This window comes from Eublepharis macularius, chromosome 11, assembly GCF_028583425.1.
Source record: "Eublepharis macularius isolate TG4126 chromosome 11, MPM_Emac_v1.0, whole genome shotgun sequence".
Taxonomy (NCBI): domain Eukaryota; kingdom Metazoa; phylum Chordata; class Lepidosauria; order Squamata; family Eublepharidae; genus Eublepharis; species Eublepharis macularius.
The window spans coordinates 50,481,698-50,499,806 of record NC_072800.1 but is presented as its reverse complement, the minus strand read 5'-3'; the positions used below and the strand labels follow the sequence as shown (position 1 = coordinate 50,499,806).

At 41.9% G+C, this 18,109-nt stretch overlaps 1 protein-coding gene across 1 annotated transcript; it reads left to right on the top strand.

Moving 5' to 3' along the window:
* The first annotated feature begins 667 nt into the window (after positions 1–667).
* FAM221A (family with sequence similarity 221 member A) lies at positions 668–16,721 on the top strand. Its single transcript, XM_054992122.1, has 7 exons — positions 668–929; positions 3,270–3,443; positions 4,377–4,567; positions 5,882–6,088; positions 12,517–12,630; positions 13,569–13,657; positions 16,527–16,721. Exons 1-7 carry the CDS (start codon positions 865–867, stop codon positions 16,581–16,583), a joined length of 897 nt encoding a protein of 298 aa, XP_054848097.1. The 5' UTR covers positions 668–864; the 3' UTR covers positions 16,584–16,721.
* The last annotated feature ends 1,388 nt before the right edge of the window (positions 16,722–18,109 follow it).

Here is an 18,109-nt window from a genome sequence, read left to right as displayed (position 1 = left end):
ACATACATTGTTACACAACAAGTAAGTTGGTTTGGAAGCAGTTGCTATTCTCTTCTCTCATGTCAACTAGTGACAAGGCAGAGTTGCAGTACCTCTCATTCATCCAATAACTGATAAAACTAATAACGAATAAAAAGGAAACTGTCTTCTTCCTGGGTAAAGATGATAGCAGTGTGTATGGGGATACATGTGGTGTGCATTTCAATGGGCTGGGCTCTACTAGTTCTCTGAAGACTACAGGATCAGAAAAGCAGGGCGGGGATCCAAGTTTAGATTTTCTAAAGAGTTTTACTCTCCTATGTTCAAGTTCTGCAACTGCAATACCCATTTAGCTTGTATAGGTGAAGGGAGGCAACAGACCTTCCAACTACCTCCACACTAATAGCAGGAGGCAAGGTGGCAAAATAATGCATTCCCCAAAGGCCCCTTGTTAGAAAAGGATAGTATAGGGTCCATGCCTCTCTGTTCCCTTTCTGGCAAGATCCTATGGCTTGAGTGGCTTGGGGGAATGTTTAATGTTGGGGAAGTCTGAAAATCTCAAGGGAACCCTTCATTCTACCAACTCGGCACTCTACCGCCTGTCGCAACGGCCGCCTCCCGTTTAGCAAAACTAATGCTGACTCGGAGAGGCGCGTTACAACAGTCTTCTCTTAGCAACAGTCGAGCCCCAACAGGCGGCGTAGCAAGCTCGGTGCTCCTTCTGGCCGGGAAGGCGCGCGAACGGGCGGGTGGCCTCTGCCTCAACCCGGTTATGCCCCCTGCTCGATGCGACTCTCGCTTTCATAAGGAAGGCCGCGAAACATCGCTCTGTCGCGGTTTGCCCGGCGGGAAGCTGGCCACGGAAGCGCCTTACTTTGCTTCGTCATGGAGCGACTGTCATTACAGCCGGGAGCCGCCGCAGCCATAGACGAGTACCTGGAGTACAGGAGGTGAGGCGAGGAGGGCCCGACGCCTTCCGGAACATGTCAGTGGCGGGTTGGGCCCGCTGTTGTGGGAGGGAGACGGAACCGGGAGGCTCTGCGATTTCTTTCTCAAGTCTAGCCTTGCCGCTCTTTCGGATTGCAGTACGAGAACTCTACACCGCATCCCTGAGAGAATAATCAAGGATGCCTCTGAGTGCACAATAACAGTGTGCTTTCGCGCCGTCAGTGCCCACTCAAAGCAGCGAGTCAGTGTTCCCTGTTACCCCCACAATGCTGCTGGGGAGCTGGGGCTGAGAGGAGTGGCTGACCCAAGGTCACCTGCAAATCTCACAGCAGTAGTGAGATTCCAACCAGCAGAGTGCTGATTTGCAACCCAACGACTTAACTGCTATATACAAAAGGGTATTGCCTCCCTCCTCTGAGAACTGTAGCCTGCCCCTAAACACCCGGGATTAGAAAGAGGGTCACTGGTTTTTGAGGCACTTGTTATCTCTATTTCTTGGCTCATTGATTATGGTGGTGTGTAATCTGTATAAATAGTGTGAGAACTTTTTCTCCCTTTGCTGTGGTGTTTATTAATTAATAGTTAACACTCCTTTTTAGTTAAACGTTTATGTGAATTATATGGAAAAATTAGTAATTTTTTTTAAAAAGAGGGTCTGCAGGTTGTGGCAGAGGATTGCTTCCCCCACCCCCCTGCATGGTTCCCTTTTATCCTGCCTTGTTGCTTGTAGCTTGAGATGCCGCAATTCAACAAGAAAACTAAATGTGGGGGTGGAGATATAGCCATGCAGAAAGCTGCACCTGTTTAAATTCTACATGCAGTCTTTTAAAAACCGGAACAAGAGGAAGTAAAATGACCAGGGTGGGATGCACCATGGACAGCCTGCCTGGCTTTTCATGCAGTCAAGCTGAAGATCCTGTGGAAAGCCACTAGTGAACTCTTGCTCTAGGGAATAAGAACATACAAAAGTCCTGCTGGATTAGCCCCTCAAGCCAACATCCAGTTTACCAAAGCAGCCAGTCAGATGTTCAGAAAGGCCACAAGGAATGCACAGAGGCCCAAACTTTTGTCTTTTGTTGCCCCCTTCACAATTTGAATTCAGAGATATACTGCTTCTGAGCATGGAGGTTCTATTTATTTATTATTATTTACATTATGTGCCTTTTTCACTGAGACTCAAGGCATATTACAGAGTCAGTTTCAGTACAGTCAGTTTCTAATATATTTCAATACACATGGAATAGTGTATATACATGCACATCTGCAAGGATTTAAAAGCAGCGGGAACCCAACATGAAGAAATGCTGAAACAGAGCATAAGTAATTTTAAGATGGACATATTAAACAACATAGGATCTACCCAGTAGGATTATACTTACAGCAATTTTAGTAAAGTCTATAGTCACTCCCTATCCCTTTAAGCTCTCTTGTCTGAGAAAAAAAAGCCCTCTTGAATAATTCAGTTTTGCACAGTTTGCAGAAAGCCAGGAGAGAGGGAGCTTTCCTAACCTATTCAGGTAGGCCATTCCATAAAGCAGAGGCCACCACAGAGAATGCACGTGTATGGGCAGCAGTTGAGGCTCTATTCAGATGAGTAAAGCTGTTCAGATGAGTAAAGCTGGTGGAACATAGGGAGAGAGGCGATGGACAAAGGTCGTGAAGACCTTTGTATGTGATAGCCAGTACTTTGAATTAAGCTTGGTAACTGATATTTAACTAAATTGGGTGAAAACTGTTGATGGATTTGTCAAAACTCCCCTCAAAGATGTTAGTAGGCATCTTTACAAATTGTGGCAGCCCAAACATACAAAGTAATATTTTTAATAGGACCAATTAACAACAGCAAGACAGCTTAACAAATTACAACTTTTGTGCAGAATGAAGCGGGTTACTGAATTTAGTTATTATCATGAAATGTGTGATTCCTAAAACAATTTACATCCTTCTAAGTCCATTGAAATCAATGGATTTAGAAGAGTGTAGCTCTGTTAGGATTGCACTGTCAGTCTCATATTGGAGGCCTTTGAGAAAGAAGGTATGTATATATCATTCTACAATGTAAATTTCAGAATGGACTTTAAAGACTTCTTCCTCAGAGTAAACTATTATTAAATGGGAATATTCCATAAAATTTATGATTTAGAGCTACTACTACTACACCACAAGTCTAAGAAGAATAAGAAGTCCCAAACATTTTCTGATTTGAAACTGCTTGATTTTTTTCATTTTCCTTTCTCACAAGTCATTACACCATTACATGTGTTTTGTGTGTTTTATTAGAATGTCTTTGAATTTATTAAAATATGATGCAAAGTATTACTGGAATGAATGTTTATTTACAGAATTGTAGGTGAAGATGATGGAGGGAAACTCTTCACCCCTGAAGAATATGAAGAATACAAGAAAAAAGTGTTACCAATACGGTTGCAAAACAGATTATATGTGAGCTGGAGGTCACCAACTGGGATGGACTGTAAACTTGTGGGCCCAGAAACTCCATGTTTTTGTACTCATAGGTGAGGATTTGAGTGTGTCTATTATGTACACATTCCCTTTTAAAGAAAAGTGCCATGCCAGTAGATGGTGAATTCAGCTTGAGATTTTATGGCTTGATAGTGCATGGCTTGGTGCATGTATTTATCCATGTAACTTCATCTCCAAGTTTTATTCTTCTGTACTGCAGAGAAGGATGAAGAGAACTTCCACTGTGTTTGGCCTTATGCTTCCCTGGGCTTTCATAGCTATGATATGGGCCTTTGTGTTTGTCTGTATTACCAGGCCCTCAGTAACTAGTCTTTGGCAGAAAGAATGTGGTACTGCGAAGTATGGCCAAAGTGCCCTTTGGTGCAGTGTAATTAAGAGCTAAACGTTCACTCCAAAATCTCTTTTCTGGAAGAGTTTACTGTTGTTATGGTATTATATTTGTGTCTGAGTCTGTTAATGATTTGAATACCGAGTTGGGAGTAGATGAAAATGGGAGTCTTTTGTGTGGTGAAGTGTCAGCTGACACACAGTTCTTATTAAGTTCCTGAAGTGAATAAAAAACTACTCTCAAGTCACTTGACTTAACTCCTGGTGGGGTTTTCATAGCAAGAGACTAACAGAGGTGGTTTACCATTGCCTGGCTCTGCAACCCTGGTCTTCATTGACGGTCTCCCATCCAATTACTAACCAAGACTGACCATGATCTGATGGGATCTGATGGGATCAAGCTTGCCTGGGCTATCCAGGTGTAGCAAGGACCTCTGCAACACTGGAGCAAAATAAAAGACCAGTCCAGTCCTTTCTCCACAGCCCTCAGCATATAACATAAGGTTTCTTGGAGGGGCAATCCCAAATCATAACAAGATCTCTTACTAAAATATTTGAACTCTGTTGCATGGAATAAATTATTTTACAGAGTTGATAACTGACCAGTATGTGTGCACTTAAAAAAAAACTTTCCACAGGTATAAACAACATAAGACAGACTTTGAAGTGATTCCAAAAGAACGTCCTATTTATGTACCTTGTCGAGTGAGCCGATGCCCTTGCAGATCTTATCACTTTGTCCCTCTTAATGGTACTCAACCCATCCGTTGTAGATGTAAGCACTTTGCTGATCAACATAGTGCTGCACCTGGTTTTCCATGTACCACATGTAAGTGAGATTGGTTAAATAAGTATTCCTTGTTTAAGATTATCACAGCCTTCTATTTCAAAGATCTGTCTTTGTAGACTTTACATAATTATAACTGTGTATTCTTATGTGGGGTACTATGGTCTCTGATTAAAATATTTTGCAACTAACTAAAAAACCCATGTTCAATATTCAGTATAAACTTTTCAAATTTAGTTCATTTCCAGAATGCTACATGTTTTCTAATTTGGTCTGCTCCCAAAAATGGGAGATTGAATACAGATTTTCTGAAGCATGCCCAATAGAGACACTGGCTGCCTCCACACATAGGTTTTACTTCAGTTTCATGTCTTAACTGGAACAGGCTTTTTTGAAGCATCCACACAATGCCATCCTCTGTCTGCTTTCTGTGTTTACCCCCACTTTGTTGCAAGCTTTCCCGAAACTGGTTTATTACAATATTTTGAGAAAGGTTACAGTCAGAGTACCTTTACACACTGTATGGCAAAGAAGGTGCACATTTTTGCAGGTTCCACCCACCCACATTTTCCTTGGCTCAGAGCAAAGCTACAAGTGATTTTCTTCACGTGGAGAACACTAGATTTTTCTTGCAAGGTTACCTGGGAAGTGAAGTCCAAGTGGTCCTTCCCCTCTCTGTTAGAATCACTGCCTGAAGAGCCACAAGAGGGATCCTTCCACTGTCGCTGCGGCTGAAGCTTCACCGATGCAGCCACTTTCTCCAGAGCAGCTCCCTGGGAGCAGGCAGCCTGCAGGACGCCCTGGGAGAAAGTAGCAGCTGCCTGCCCCCAAACGAAGCCCTCTTGTGGCTCTTCAGGCAGCGATTCTAACAGAGAGGGGAAGGACCACTTGGACTTCACTTCCGAGGTAACCTTGCAAGAAAAATCTAGCGTTCTCCATGTGAAGAAAGTCACTTGTATTCACACTTTTAGTTTCCTGCAGCCACCACCACCTGTGCAGACCACTGGAGGACTTTGTCTGGCTTTTTTTTAAAAAAAGTCATAATTGAAATATTGTTATATGAGGTTGTAGTGCCTTGTCATTTTGTGATTTAAGATATAGTAATAGTATGTCAATTACTGATCTTTTTAAAAAGCCTAAAAAGCCCTCCAGTGCTGGAGGGAGGAGAAAATGTGGCTCTAAGGGGATGGAGCAAAGAAGTTTGGAAAAAACTATTATGTGGACACAGTTGTTGCTGCAAATGTTTCTGCATGTAGTGGCAACAGAAGGATTGCGAAGTGGAAATGCTGCTGAGTAGAAAGATAGTTGAAGATGTCAGTCCATCTGACTCCCTTTTAAAATACTTTTTCCCATTAGGTTCCAAATGTCCAGGTTTTCACAGTTGCTCTACTTGTGGATGTGGTCAACCAACATATACTCATGAAACAGTGGTCGAAACTAAAGAAGAGCGCTTAGCCCAAGGAAAACCAGTGGGGCAAGATGTCCCTTTTGCTGCAATGGGAGGACTAACTGGCTTTAGTTCCCTAGCAGAAGGCTACATGAGACTTGATGACAGTGGGATAGGTAAGAATAGAGGACTTTATTTTTTTTTACTTGAGAGATCCAATGTAATTTGGAGAAAACCATTGTATTGCTACTTTTACATGATTTTAAAATAAGTATGGTTTCAGAAATGACACTGTGATATCCTAATTTGATATTTTGCATAATACAATGGCATGTATTATCCTGCTCTTACTGATTGTCTACTTTTGTCGGTCCATTTTTTAATATCATGCCTGATACTTTTTTAGCCTTGTTTCAGATTTGTAATCCTAGTCCTATTGCATTGCTTGTCAGATGTCTCATATATTAGGTTGTATTGATTTATGCAGTATAATCTGTCTTGAGCCTCAGTGAGAAAGGTAGGCTATAAAGTAAATAAATAAACGTTTCTTCTAATAACATCTATAATTGGGATGCTTCTTCAGCCCCAATGGCATTAACCTTTGGTGTCCCTCATGCTCAGTGTGAGGTTTTTTAATAGTTATACGAAGGCATTGGGAGAAACTATCCAGAATTTTGGAGTTGAGTGTCAGCATAATGCAAATGACACCTGTGAGGAAACTGTCTTGCAAGCCCTGTTTCTGCTTATGTAGGAACCTGAACCTTCTGCGGGCATCCTAGATCTCTTCCTGGTGAGAGGCTCCGTCCTCCTTATTCCCAGGGTAACCAACTTCTCTCTGGGTAAACATCTGCTGCCACCAGCTAACCTTAAAGAATAACTCCTAAAGGGTTAGTACTCTTACAATGCAATCCTAAGAAGAGTTACTCTGGGCTAAGCTCATTGAAATCAATGATCTTAGACTGGAGTAACTCTGCTTAGGATTGCACTGTTAGTTGTGTTGTTATTTAAAGACTCCAGCTTGATTTCGCATCTTCCACTTCATTCATGCTAGCTAACTCAGGAACAAACGAATGCATTTGTGTACTATGCAGATGAAGGGATCAACTGCTGCCCTCTCCCCTATGATTTTCTTCAATAAGGGTGACTGAATATGCCTTGACTAGCAACAGAGCCTGTTTTTAAAAAAAGGGGCCCTAGTAAACCCAGAAACACTGGGCTTCCTGTGGTGGCGGCTTCCTCCAGAAGAGTGGGCTTGCCTGGCTATCCCACTACCATGGCTCCCTCTGGAGGGACGGGTGGGCTCACCTGGCCATCCTGTGGCGGTGGCTCTCTCTGGAAGGGCGGGTGGGCTTGCCCAGCTGTTCTGCTGCTGTGGCTCCCTCTGGAAGGGCGGGCAGGCTTGCCCGACGGTCCCATGGCAGCAGCTCCCTCCGGAGGGGCGGGCGGGCTCGCCTGGCCGTTCTGCGGTGGTGGCACCATTGCTGCGGCTCCCTCTGGAGGGGCAGGTGGGCTTGCCTGGCTGTCCTGTGGTGGCGGCTCCCTGTGGAGGCCACATTGGCCAAGACACACATTTTAACTTGGTGCTCCAGCACAGGCGCACCATGATAAAAAAGTACGTCATCAGGAACATGGTTTCCCTTTTGTATAGATATATGTGGGTACAGAAACCAGTCTACCATAGTTCAAAATGTTAAGAAATTTAATACAGAAATAACAAATGCACACAACATTTTGAGTGGAATGCAGAATGATCAAAATAAAGGAATTTAAATGCAGTCCTATAATGCTAACCCTGTACATATACTACATGATGACAAAATTAGAATAGGCTGTTTAATTGTATTCAAGTATTCAAAAATCCCCCATTACCTCAGTTTCCTAGTAGGTGGTTTCTCCCCTTTGTTCAGCAGCATGGTCATATAAGCTGTTATTGTGATGGAGCTCAGACAAGATAGCTAAGAGAATTCTGAGAAGTGAAAGATACAAACATCTTTCTGTCTTGTCTAGGGGCTTTACAGTTTCCCCCTTTTGTCCACTGCTTATGGGTCATCCTTCATTTTCTGTCCCAAGAGGAAGACCTGCTCTTCCCCTTTTTGCCCTCCAAGCTCTTTGGCTTAGGTGTGACTTTTCTATCTTTTGTTCTTCCCAGCTATGGCTATCTATCTATAGAGGTGGATGGCTCTGGTGCTAGGAGATGAATCATACCTGCCATGCTTGCCCTTTGTGTATCTTTTGTAAATGGTGCTTTGTAGCCTTTGATACGTGCAGACCTGAGACTTGTCAATTTTGATGTAAGTTCTGGGCGGGTAAGGCATTTCCCCACAACACCTAGCTCTAGATTTCTTTAAGCATCCAGGACTGGCTGGATTGGCCCTAATCAAGTACCTGGAAGCTGTGGGCACATGAATGATGTTATACTGAAGATGAATCCAGACAAGACCGAGGTAATGATGGTTGGTAATTCCAATGCTCTTGAGGGAGTTGTTTCACTTGTTTGGGGGCAGAATGGTGCTCATATTATCAGCACTATTTACACTTTTGATTTTTCCAGCACTGTTTTGTTCCATCAAAAACAAGTAGAGACAGTGGCCCAGAGTAGTACTTACCAGCTGCCAAGCTCTGACCTTTTTTTTATTTTTTGAAGAGGCATCTCATCATACATGCTTCTGTAACCTTGATGATTGACTTTTCTAATCCTGTTTTCATGGAACTATTCTTGAAGAAGTTTGAGATGCTGCAGCTGATGCAGAATGCCATGGTCTATCTCCTAATGAATATGTGAAGTCAAAAACATTCTACTGCTGTCTAAGCTGCCTTGGGACAGGGAGCTGAGCATGTGGCTGGCTGGGTGCACCCTTCATCCAGACCAGGCCCCCTCAATCAACTTTGAGCTGCTGCATGGCTCCTATGCCCTCACCTTCACTCATTCCCCTGAGGGAAGTGTGCCCATCCCTGTCCAAAAGTGGTGTCCTGAAGCCCCAGTAGGCATAGTGTGTTGCTTCCCCGCTGGGTACCTTCTGCGCTCCACTTATGCCATTGTTCACTGGCAGATGTTACTGATTTAGTACAGCTTGCAATTTTTATTTGTGGAGTTAATAAAAAGATATACATTACAGAAGAATTTGTAGAAATAGTTCTAATGAAAAACACAACCACAGGTGATGAGACATCTTCAAGAACATGGTAGGAACTCTGAATAAAATAGATGTGAACTGGGCAAAAGTGGAGACTATGGCCAAAGACACAATTGAGGTGAGGGAGGAGCTGGAGTCGCTGCAGAACTCAGGGAAGAATTGGTAGCTGCAAGCCCACATCATCAGTTTTTCAATTTTCATTGCATTTTGCACCAGGAAACTCTGTGCAGTGAAACATTGAAGATGGATAATGTGATGAACATGGTCATAAAAAGTGTTAAATTTTATTCAAGCCAGTCATAGACTATTTAACAATCTTCTTGAGGAAAGTATGATCAGACACGGAGTACCATCATGCTGAAGTGCCATGGTTAAGTCATGGAGCTATACTGAAATGCTTCTATGAACTATGAAGGGAAGTTGTCCCTGAATTACAAGATAATGAATGGTTTCCAGGGCCGATTCCAGACGGCCCCCTGCCTTGCGAAACGTCGTGCGTCGTCGCGCGTCGTTGCGCAGAAAACGCGAAATATCGCGTTTTCTCGCACGAGTTTTGCATGATGTCGCGCAAAACTCGCGCGAGAAAACGCGATATTTCGCGTTTTCTGCGCAACGACACGCGACGATGCGCGACGTTTCGCAAGGCAGGGGGCCGTCTGGAATCGGCCAAGGTTCTGCTTTTATGGTGGATATAACAGAACACCTGAACTGTCTCACCACAAAGATGCAAGGTTGAAACAAAATTGTGACATAGAGCCTTGCTACAAGTGACATTTTACACATGAAGGATAAAGGATCATTTTCGCAAGTCTTTCTGGGAACTGAAGTTCCTCTCCCCCACCCCTTTTCCTTCTGTTCCTTCCCCTCGCTGCCTGAAGAGACAGAGAGAGCCTAGGGCAACATCAGCTTTTGCAAATTGTCTTGCTGGGGGGGTGGGGGTGGGGAATGCTCCGGAGAAAGCTGAGAAAGTTGCAGCTGCCTGCCCCAAAGATCATTGAGAGCAGGCTTGTGACTGGAGAAACGATTTGCAAAAGTTGCTGCTGCCGCAGGCTTTCTCTCGCCGCGAGGGGAAGGAACAAAAGGAAAAGCGGTGGGGGAGAGGAACTTCAGTTCCCAGAAAGACTTGCGAAAATGATCCTTTATCCTTCACGTGTAAAATGTCACTTGTAGCAAGGCTCATATTTTATGACAGCATAAAAACACAGGAGAAAAATATCTGAACTAAAAAATGAATCCCAAGAAAGATTTTCTGTCTTCAGAAACCTACAGAGATTTTGGAATTTTCCATAATCCATTTTCTGTGGATGTCCATGAGATTTCAGAGGAGCTCCAGATGGAAATAATTTATCTGCAGTGTAATCAGGATGGCCAGATCCCTCTAGTACCCCAGTGGGGGACTGGGAACCTGGCACTCACCCTCCACAGTGTCTGGTGTTCCTTCTCGTGTGTGCGATATGAGCATGAGCTCCTGGAACATGTGATGACATCACTTCTGGGAAGTGACGTCATCACGCGGGTCAAAGGGTGGACCGATGTGTGCTCCTGCACTTGCTGAAGGGCTGAATTCTCCCCCCCCCCACAGGCCCGATTTGGCCCAAAACTGGCCTGTTGCAGGGCCAGTTGCAGGGCCCCTCTGACCAGGAAAGTGGGGTCAGGGGGGAGGAGGTGGGAACGGGATCCCCTGCCCCGGGTGGGGGATTGGCAGCCCTAAGTGTAATGCTGTGCTCAAGAAGAAGCTTTCTGAAGTTGGCATTAGCAAATTTTACCATTTTTGGGGTCAAATTTCCCCCAACATAAGGCTTTTGCTTCTAAAATTCTGTTTATGTTTGGGACAACGTATATCTGTGAACAGCTCTTTTCTGTAATGAATGTCAGTAAATCAAAAGTACATTCTCAGCTTACAGAGGCACACTTGAACAGCATACTCAAAAGTGCTATACTGTCATAGGGCTCAGTGATAGTGAGGACTCCTCAGGAGGAGAGGAGCCTTATGTAGCCAGCCGGGACTCCTCAGGAGGAGAAGAGCCTCGTGTAGCCAGCCCTGACTTTTCAGAGTACAGGGATCAGGAAGAACAGCTGCTGGCTGATCAGCATCCACAACCAGCAGCTGAACCAGAAGCACCAACATCCTCTAGCCTCAATACCACTGGTGAAGTGCAGTCAAGGATGTCCAAACCCCCAGCTTCACCCAGAGAGCGCTGCAGACAAAAGGCAACGTGTGGAGCTGCAGGAAAGGCGGCAAAGCGCACGCCTCCTGGCCAGATGCCAGCTGCTTATGGAGAGTGATGAGGAGTGACCACAGGATAGTGCCCAAGCAGATGGCTGCAAGTCCAGCCTCACTATAAAACCCAGCCACAGAAAACCAGGAGGAGTGGAAGCAACGTGTCAGAATCCTGCTAGTGCTGTGACCTCTCCATTGAACTGTGCCTTGCTTTTGTGACCTTTGTGATATTTATGTCCGATCCAGTCCTTGTTGAGTTTGACACTCCTGCCTTAGATACTACCTCTCCCTATTAGGTACTCCAGCATCAATTAGGATCTGTTCTATAAAGTCTCAGTATGCGAGAGAAAATCATTATAAGGTAGAACCTTAGTTTATAAGGTGGAAAACCATTAACAGCTAGGCCCTTCGCTTTTATTGTAAGTGCCCCAAGGTTCTGAAATGACCTCTCTGAGAATTTATTTATAAATAAGACCCCAAGGAAGAAGTTAGTTCTTATTTATTAATAAGACCCCAAAGAAGCAGCCAGTTCTGAATGAGATTATTCCAGAGCCTTGGGGCATTTGCAATAACATCTCTTAAACCAACAAGACTCCTAAAGTCATTAGGCAACATACAAAAATAAAAAAAAGTCTCCATACACAGGTGTACAATCTAAAATAATGCTTCAAAAGGGCAGCAAAACCCACATTGTGGGGTATTTTTGGAGTCTGACTTCATGGGGGAGTGGTCTGAATCTCAATTTTTTGGGCTGATAAATTTGCAAAAACTTGTTGCTATGTTTTGATTTATATAAAAATGCAGTAACATATAAAACTATGGCTAACCAAACTAATACATTTTCTTCAGCCTTTATACAATTATGTATATAAATAAATGTAGTATGTGTATGAACATATTCCAATTAAATCGTGGTATAGTCAAATCTTCTCTGCTTGAGCTATTTCTTTTTTGTATTCATTCTATCTGGTTTATCCTTCCAAGCTATTTTTATTCTTCTTTATGGACCTATTGTTTTAGCATAGGTGCAGACATTAGCTTAATTCTTAAAACCCTGTTTTTTTCATGAGCTCTGTAACTGATTTTCAAAACAGGCTATTAAAGATTTGTAAAACTACCAGACCATCAATGATTATTGCTTAATAGTCTTATTGAACAGCCAGTATTTAAAATTCTGGTTTGGCTTATCTCTATTAACTATTGTTTTTGCCACTTGTTTGTGCTTTTTTCTCATTTATTTCCTTTTAAGGGTCACCTTCAGCTCAATTCCTAGAATCTCCTGTAGCCAACACAGACCATCCTTTTTTAAGAGCATTCCAAGGACATTCTAGCTCCATACAAACAAGCTCCCAACTAACAGATGGTAATATTACGGTGTATGTGTGTTTAAAGTAGTCATTGTATGGCTGCATAACTGTGCTTTTTCTAGTTTAGAAGAAATGTTCCTTTTATGCTAAAGGCAGATACATGGCCAGATTTAGCTCAGATCATGTTTAATGTGTGCTTATCCTTGCATCATTCTATGAAATAGACCAGGGAAGCAATCCCTCAGCCAGTCTACGCAGAATCTTACTCAGGTATATATACTGGGCTTACGCTGAGGAAATTGTGCTTAGGACTGCACTGGAGGAAACTGAGGCAGTCCGCTAAAGAACCTTGTATTGAGCTGTAGCCATTATATACACATTTAACCCGTAAAACGTTTTGGGGATTAAACTGTAACAAATACAGGAATTCCAGAACAGAAAAATCTATGATGTTGAGAAAGTATCATGCAGTTCTTGTGGTTCTGAGATCTCTTGCAACTAGTTCTCTTCCAAGGTTTCTATATATCTGGCTCACAGTAGGTTGGTAGGGAGGACAGAAAGAAGATTGTTTGTGACAAAATCCACTGTACCCTATTGTGAACAAGGGATACTTTTTCTTATTCCCACTTGCAGTTTGTTTAGGATGTGACTTTTGAATTTAAGGTAAATGCTTCTTAGTAAGTTTTGGCCTTAATGAACAATTATGGCAAATCAAGAACTTTATTTACAAGCATTCCTATTACTGTCAAGCAGTTGATTTCAAGATGACAGTAATGTTTTGATCTTACCCAAAAAACATGCTAGCTATAGAGATTATTGGAAGTCTAGTGATCGTACCAGTGTTGATTTGCAAATAAGTCCTTTTGATTTCAAATAGGCTTTCTTCCAAGAAAATTTGCTTAGTATTTAATTGAAATGAAACAACCCCCCCCCTGAAAACAATAAACTTAAATTATCTTTAAAAGCAACAGGTTTTTTTTTAATTATCATTAAGGCGGTGCTAGTTCAGCAATGCAAGTTTCCAGTTTAAAAAGGACTGAAGAAGATGACATGGCTTACTTTGAAAGGCAATATCAGGAAAAGGTATGCAATTTCATATATCATTTAATAAAACATAAGCATTTTTTTACCATTTCTTGAATGGCACACTTAATATTTTTCTCTCTTCACTTTGCTAAATATATCTAGGAAAATTATATTAGTATATCAGAATCAAATATAGCAATGCAAAGAAGGGGTTGTGTTTGCCATGACTATCATAAAATAAATGCTGGTTGAGCTCCAATTTAGACTGAAAATCTATGTTCTGTCATTTCTATGATGGAAGCTTTTCTTGATCATATTTGAAATTGTTTGTTCCTTTAAATGATTTCATTCTAAGTGTAATGATACAGAAAGCAAAAACTACCACTTCTGTTACTATATTTGCAACAGTGAAAAGGGGCAATTAGCAAAAAAGACAAGACAAAAGCAACCAAAAAACTTCATACTTGAGAGGCCAAAATAAAGAACTTGTTACCAGACAGACTAGTGAATGCTGTTAAAGAAAATTTGTAAGAACCTTTGCTTTAGGGCTGCCCACCAACTAAATTTTACCTAATCAATTGCCTGGACTTTTAATTAGTTCAAATGAAATTGAAAACTGAATAACAAATGCTTCTGCTGCCTTTGAAAGGGACAGACATTGTTAATGTTTTCATTCCTTAACATCAATGCATGATAGGATAAAGGACTTAAAAATAAACCATTACTGCCCTTCAGTCTCAGCCCTGCTTCAAATCAAATCAAATCAAAAATTTGCCCTGCTTCTTAATCAGCTAATGCTGTAGCTCATGGATCCCCACCCTTGTTAAGCCTGTAGGTACCTTTGGAATTCTGACACTGCATGGTGGGCACAACTACAAAACAGTTGCCCAAAGAGGTAGAACCAGCCACAAAATCTCAGGGAGTAATCACTAATATTAACTTCAACATTTCAGGCAGAAGCTGTTTTAACAAGATGTCTTTTTAAATGAACATATGATTTAAAAGGGAGGGAAGGTACTGCCCTATCTTGTCAGATCTCAGAAGCTAAGCAGGGTTGGTACTTGGATGGGCCACCACCAAAGAAGACTCTGCAGAAGAAGGCACTGACAAATCACCTCTGCTTCTCGCTTGCCTTGAAAGCTCCTTGCTGGGGTTGCCATAAATCAATTGTGACTTCATGGCCCATATAGACACTCACATAGTATAAAAAACATTTTCTTGTATGTATGAAGCTTGTCTTCAGTTATACAGAGAAGATCCTTGTAGCATAGTGGCAGCTGCTGCTGAAGCAACTTTTCAAAAATCTTCATAGCCAGTCCGATGCCCCACTGGGTAGAGGGCCTACCTGACTCCATCTACTTTCTAAAAACATTTGGCAGGCACCAGGAAAGGTGTCTGAGGGCACCACATTGGGGAACCCTGCTTTAGTTGATTAAACTGTTCTGTAACTGAAAACAGTTGTATCATGAATCTACTCATGTATCAGCCTTTGTCTTTGACAAGAAGACTTAAGGGGTTTAGAGCTACCCCATTCTCCTCCTCCTCCTGTTCAATGAACAGCTGGCAGAAGTTTTTCCTTTTGGCAGTACTGTCTCCATATTTGCATTTCAAATGGATAGCCCAGCCTTCTGATAAATTATCTAAGAGTCTCTCTACACAGATGCCTTGTGTATTTGTCAAGTGTAGGGGGAGGTGTAGTTTAAATAGACAGAGCTGGCAAAGATCACTCCTCAGAGGGTTTGTTAATTTCATCTTCGCCTCCCTTAAAAGTGTGTGGGATCTGCAACCAGAGGGCAGTGAGGAATGAAAATGGGCTGGAGCTGCCTTCCAGAGCTGGGCTTGGACCTGGAGAGGCTATAATGGGCTGAAATTTCCCCTTTGGCATTTCACAGCCCCTTCACACAACTCGTGTATAGCAAAGCTTTTGCCCTGCTGTTGGCTCTCTTTTTAAACTACCCATCCCAGCTAACATTGCATCTCCTGACACGTGTTCTTCACGTGTCAGATGTCTCATATCGAGAGACTCTTAAGTCCTTTTCTGTGTTCTTGCAGAACTTTGAGGAGGCATCATATCCAGAAGCCTCATAGAAGTATTCTGCATGATTCCTGGCAATGTTTTTGTAAGGCTATTGCCCAGTTAGGCAAAGGGTATATGTGAAGATTCGGAAAAGAACAAAATTAGTGCCAGTGCCTCGGTGAATCCACCCACCGTTATACACACAGGTTTTTTTGCAAGGTTGAGATCCTATATTTCTTTAAAAGCGAGCTTATTAATTGCCAAAGTAAGTACAAATATTAATACAATGTTGAAAAAAGTCTAAATCTCTATATAGAGCTTTCCATGATTGAATAGGAATCCTTGTTGTAGTTGCTGTGAACACAACAAAGTGTTCAAAGCAATGGCAAAACTTCTGGCTTAAGGAAGGCTGAATCAGTTCGAGAAGTACATGCTCAGCTGTTTCCCAGAGCTGCAAAACCTCATATTAATATTCATAACTCTCCAGAAAGAGTTGATATTTACTCATGCTTTAACTGTCCTATGGTCTGTAGCAGTGGGGAAAGTAACAAGCCAAAATGTTCTGAGTGAATGTACAATGGAGATTGACACTTGATGAATGTTGAGAAAAAAAGAAAACTGGCTTGAATGCTTGGTCTGCTGCAGCTAGGGCCAGGTAAAGTGAGGTCTGGCAAAAAAAATGGAAATTGCTCCCTCTAGAAACCAGTTAAAGTTATATTTGGCCCATCTATCTAGAACATTTTCATCTTACCTTTCATCTAAGATGCTCATGGTTTTCCTTCCCCATTTTATCCTCACAACCCTACAGGTAGGCTAGGCAGAGTAAGTGTGAATGGTTCAGGACCATTTCATTGTTGAAGTAATATTTGATTTTGTTGTTCCTGTCCATTTTTCCTTTTTTTGTTACAGCTGAAAAAAGAGAAGACTGCAAAGAAGGGGAAAGGCCCAGTGCCATCAAAGAATTAATGACAATAAATACAAGGGGATTCTTATTAGCTGCATTTATCATCATTTAGTGTTTTCTTTAATGATTACAGTATGTTTGTATTGTTATGGATTCTGCTGTATTTAATGCAGATAAATTAAAACTGATATGTGGCACTATGTATGTCTGTTCGCAGTAACTGATGTGAAATGTTAACTGATTAATTTGACATATTCTTTTAAGATAGGCCTTTATACACACACATTCAATCACACTCAGCCAAATATGCCCCCCAAATAGGGTTGCCAGCTTCCAGGTGGTGGCTGGAGATCTCCCAAAATTCCAACTGATCTCTAGGGTGACAATCAGTTCCCCTGGAGGAAATGGCTGCTTTGGAGAGTACACTCTATGGTATTATACCATTCCAAGGCCCCTCCCCTCCCCAAACCCCACCCCCTTCAGGCTCCACCCCCAAAATCTCCAGGAATTTCCCATCCTGGACCTGACAACCCTACCCCCAAACCAACTGCTTACATAAACTAAAATCATAACCATAGTAGTATAGCAACGATGTATTTTTGTCTTAGCAGCAGAAGATGAAGCTATGCATAGGAGGCTTTTTTTTTAAAAGTTTCATCAGTTGCTGTGTTTATTACATAAAGCAGGAATCCTGCCCATGGGCACTTTGAGAAGAGGGAGTCACACAAAATGGCTGCTGTTTGTATTGGGCCCAGTCACAAAATGGCTGCCATAGAGTTCTGAGGCTTAAAGCACAAAATGTTGGGAACCTGCAAGCCAAGTATCCTCCTATGATAGCTTTAGATGTTTTTAATGGGTGCTCCATTCAGCCACAAAAGTTACCTCCTGGGTTCTTCTGAAGCTCCTCCTGCTACAATAAGGCACAAGAAAGCCAGAATTTATTTAAAGAAGGGAAAGCAAACTGGCACCAAGAAACCTATTTCTGGGTGTGGCTTTTGGGGGTTTTCTGACATACAGGTTCATCAAGTACTTCCACCAGAGACTATAAATAATTAAACTAGCCAGAATTTTATTAGCATTTTATTGGAAACAACAAACAACACCAACCCAAGAACTTGTGGGAAAGATTATGGAAACAGCGGAAATAGACAAACTGACAATGATATTAAAAGGGAAAATGGAAGAAGAATTTGCCGGACCTTGGATACCATTTTATAATTGCATTACAAATAAGCATAAAGACTTGAACTTGCCAAGAATGTGAAAGAATTTAAATATGTTGTTCAAAGCTATACTGAGCAGTGTTGTAAGTGGACCATAATAGATATGTTTACTTGTTTTTGTTCCTTTCTTTTTCTTAGTTTTCTTTCTTCCCTGTTTCCTTGTCCTTTTCAACTGTTCATTTAAGTGAAAAAACCTAATAAAAATAAATTAAAAAAATAATTAAACAAATGCCACCAAGAGCTGTACAAATGAAATGCTGAGCAACCTGATCCTATGACATGACGTAATCTGAAGAAAATTCCACTTTATTCAGTGGGATTTATTTGGGAATAAATTAGAGCTGTAGAAGCATTTATATATATAT

Coding starts and splice junctions, on each gene's coding strand:
- FAM221A (XM_054992122.1), top strand. CDS start 865: ATGGAGCGACTGTCATTACAGCCGGGAGCCGCCGCAGCCATAGACGAG. Junction 930..3,269: donor GAGTACCTGGAGTACAGGAG/GTGAGGCGAGGA, acceptor GTTTATTTACAG/AATTGTAGGTGAAGATGATG. Junction 6,089..12,516: donor ACTTGATGACAGTGGGATAG/GTAAGAATAGAG, acceptor TTTCCTTTTAAG/GGTCACCTTCAGCTCAATTC.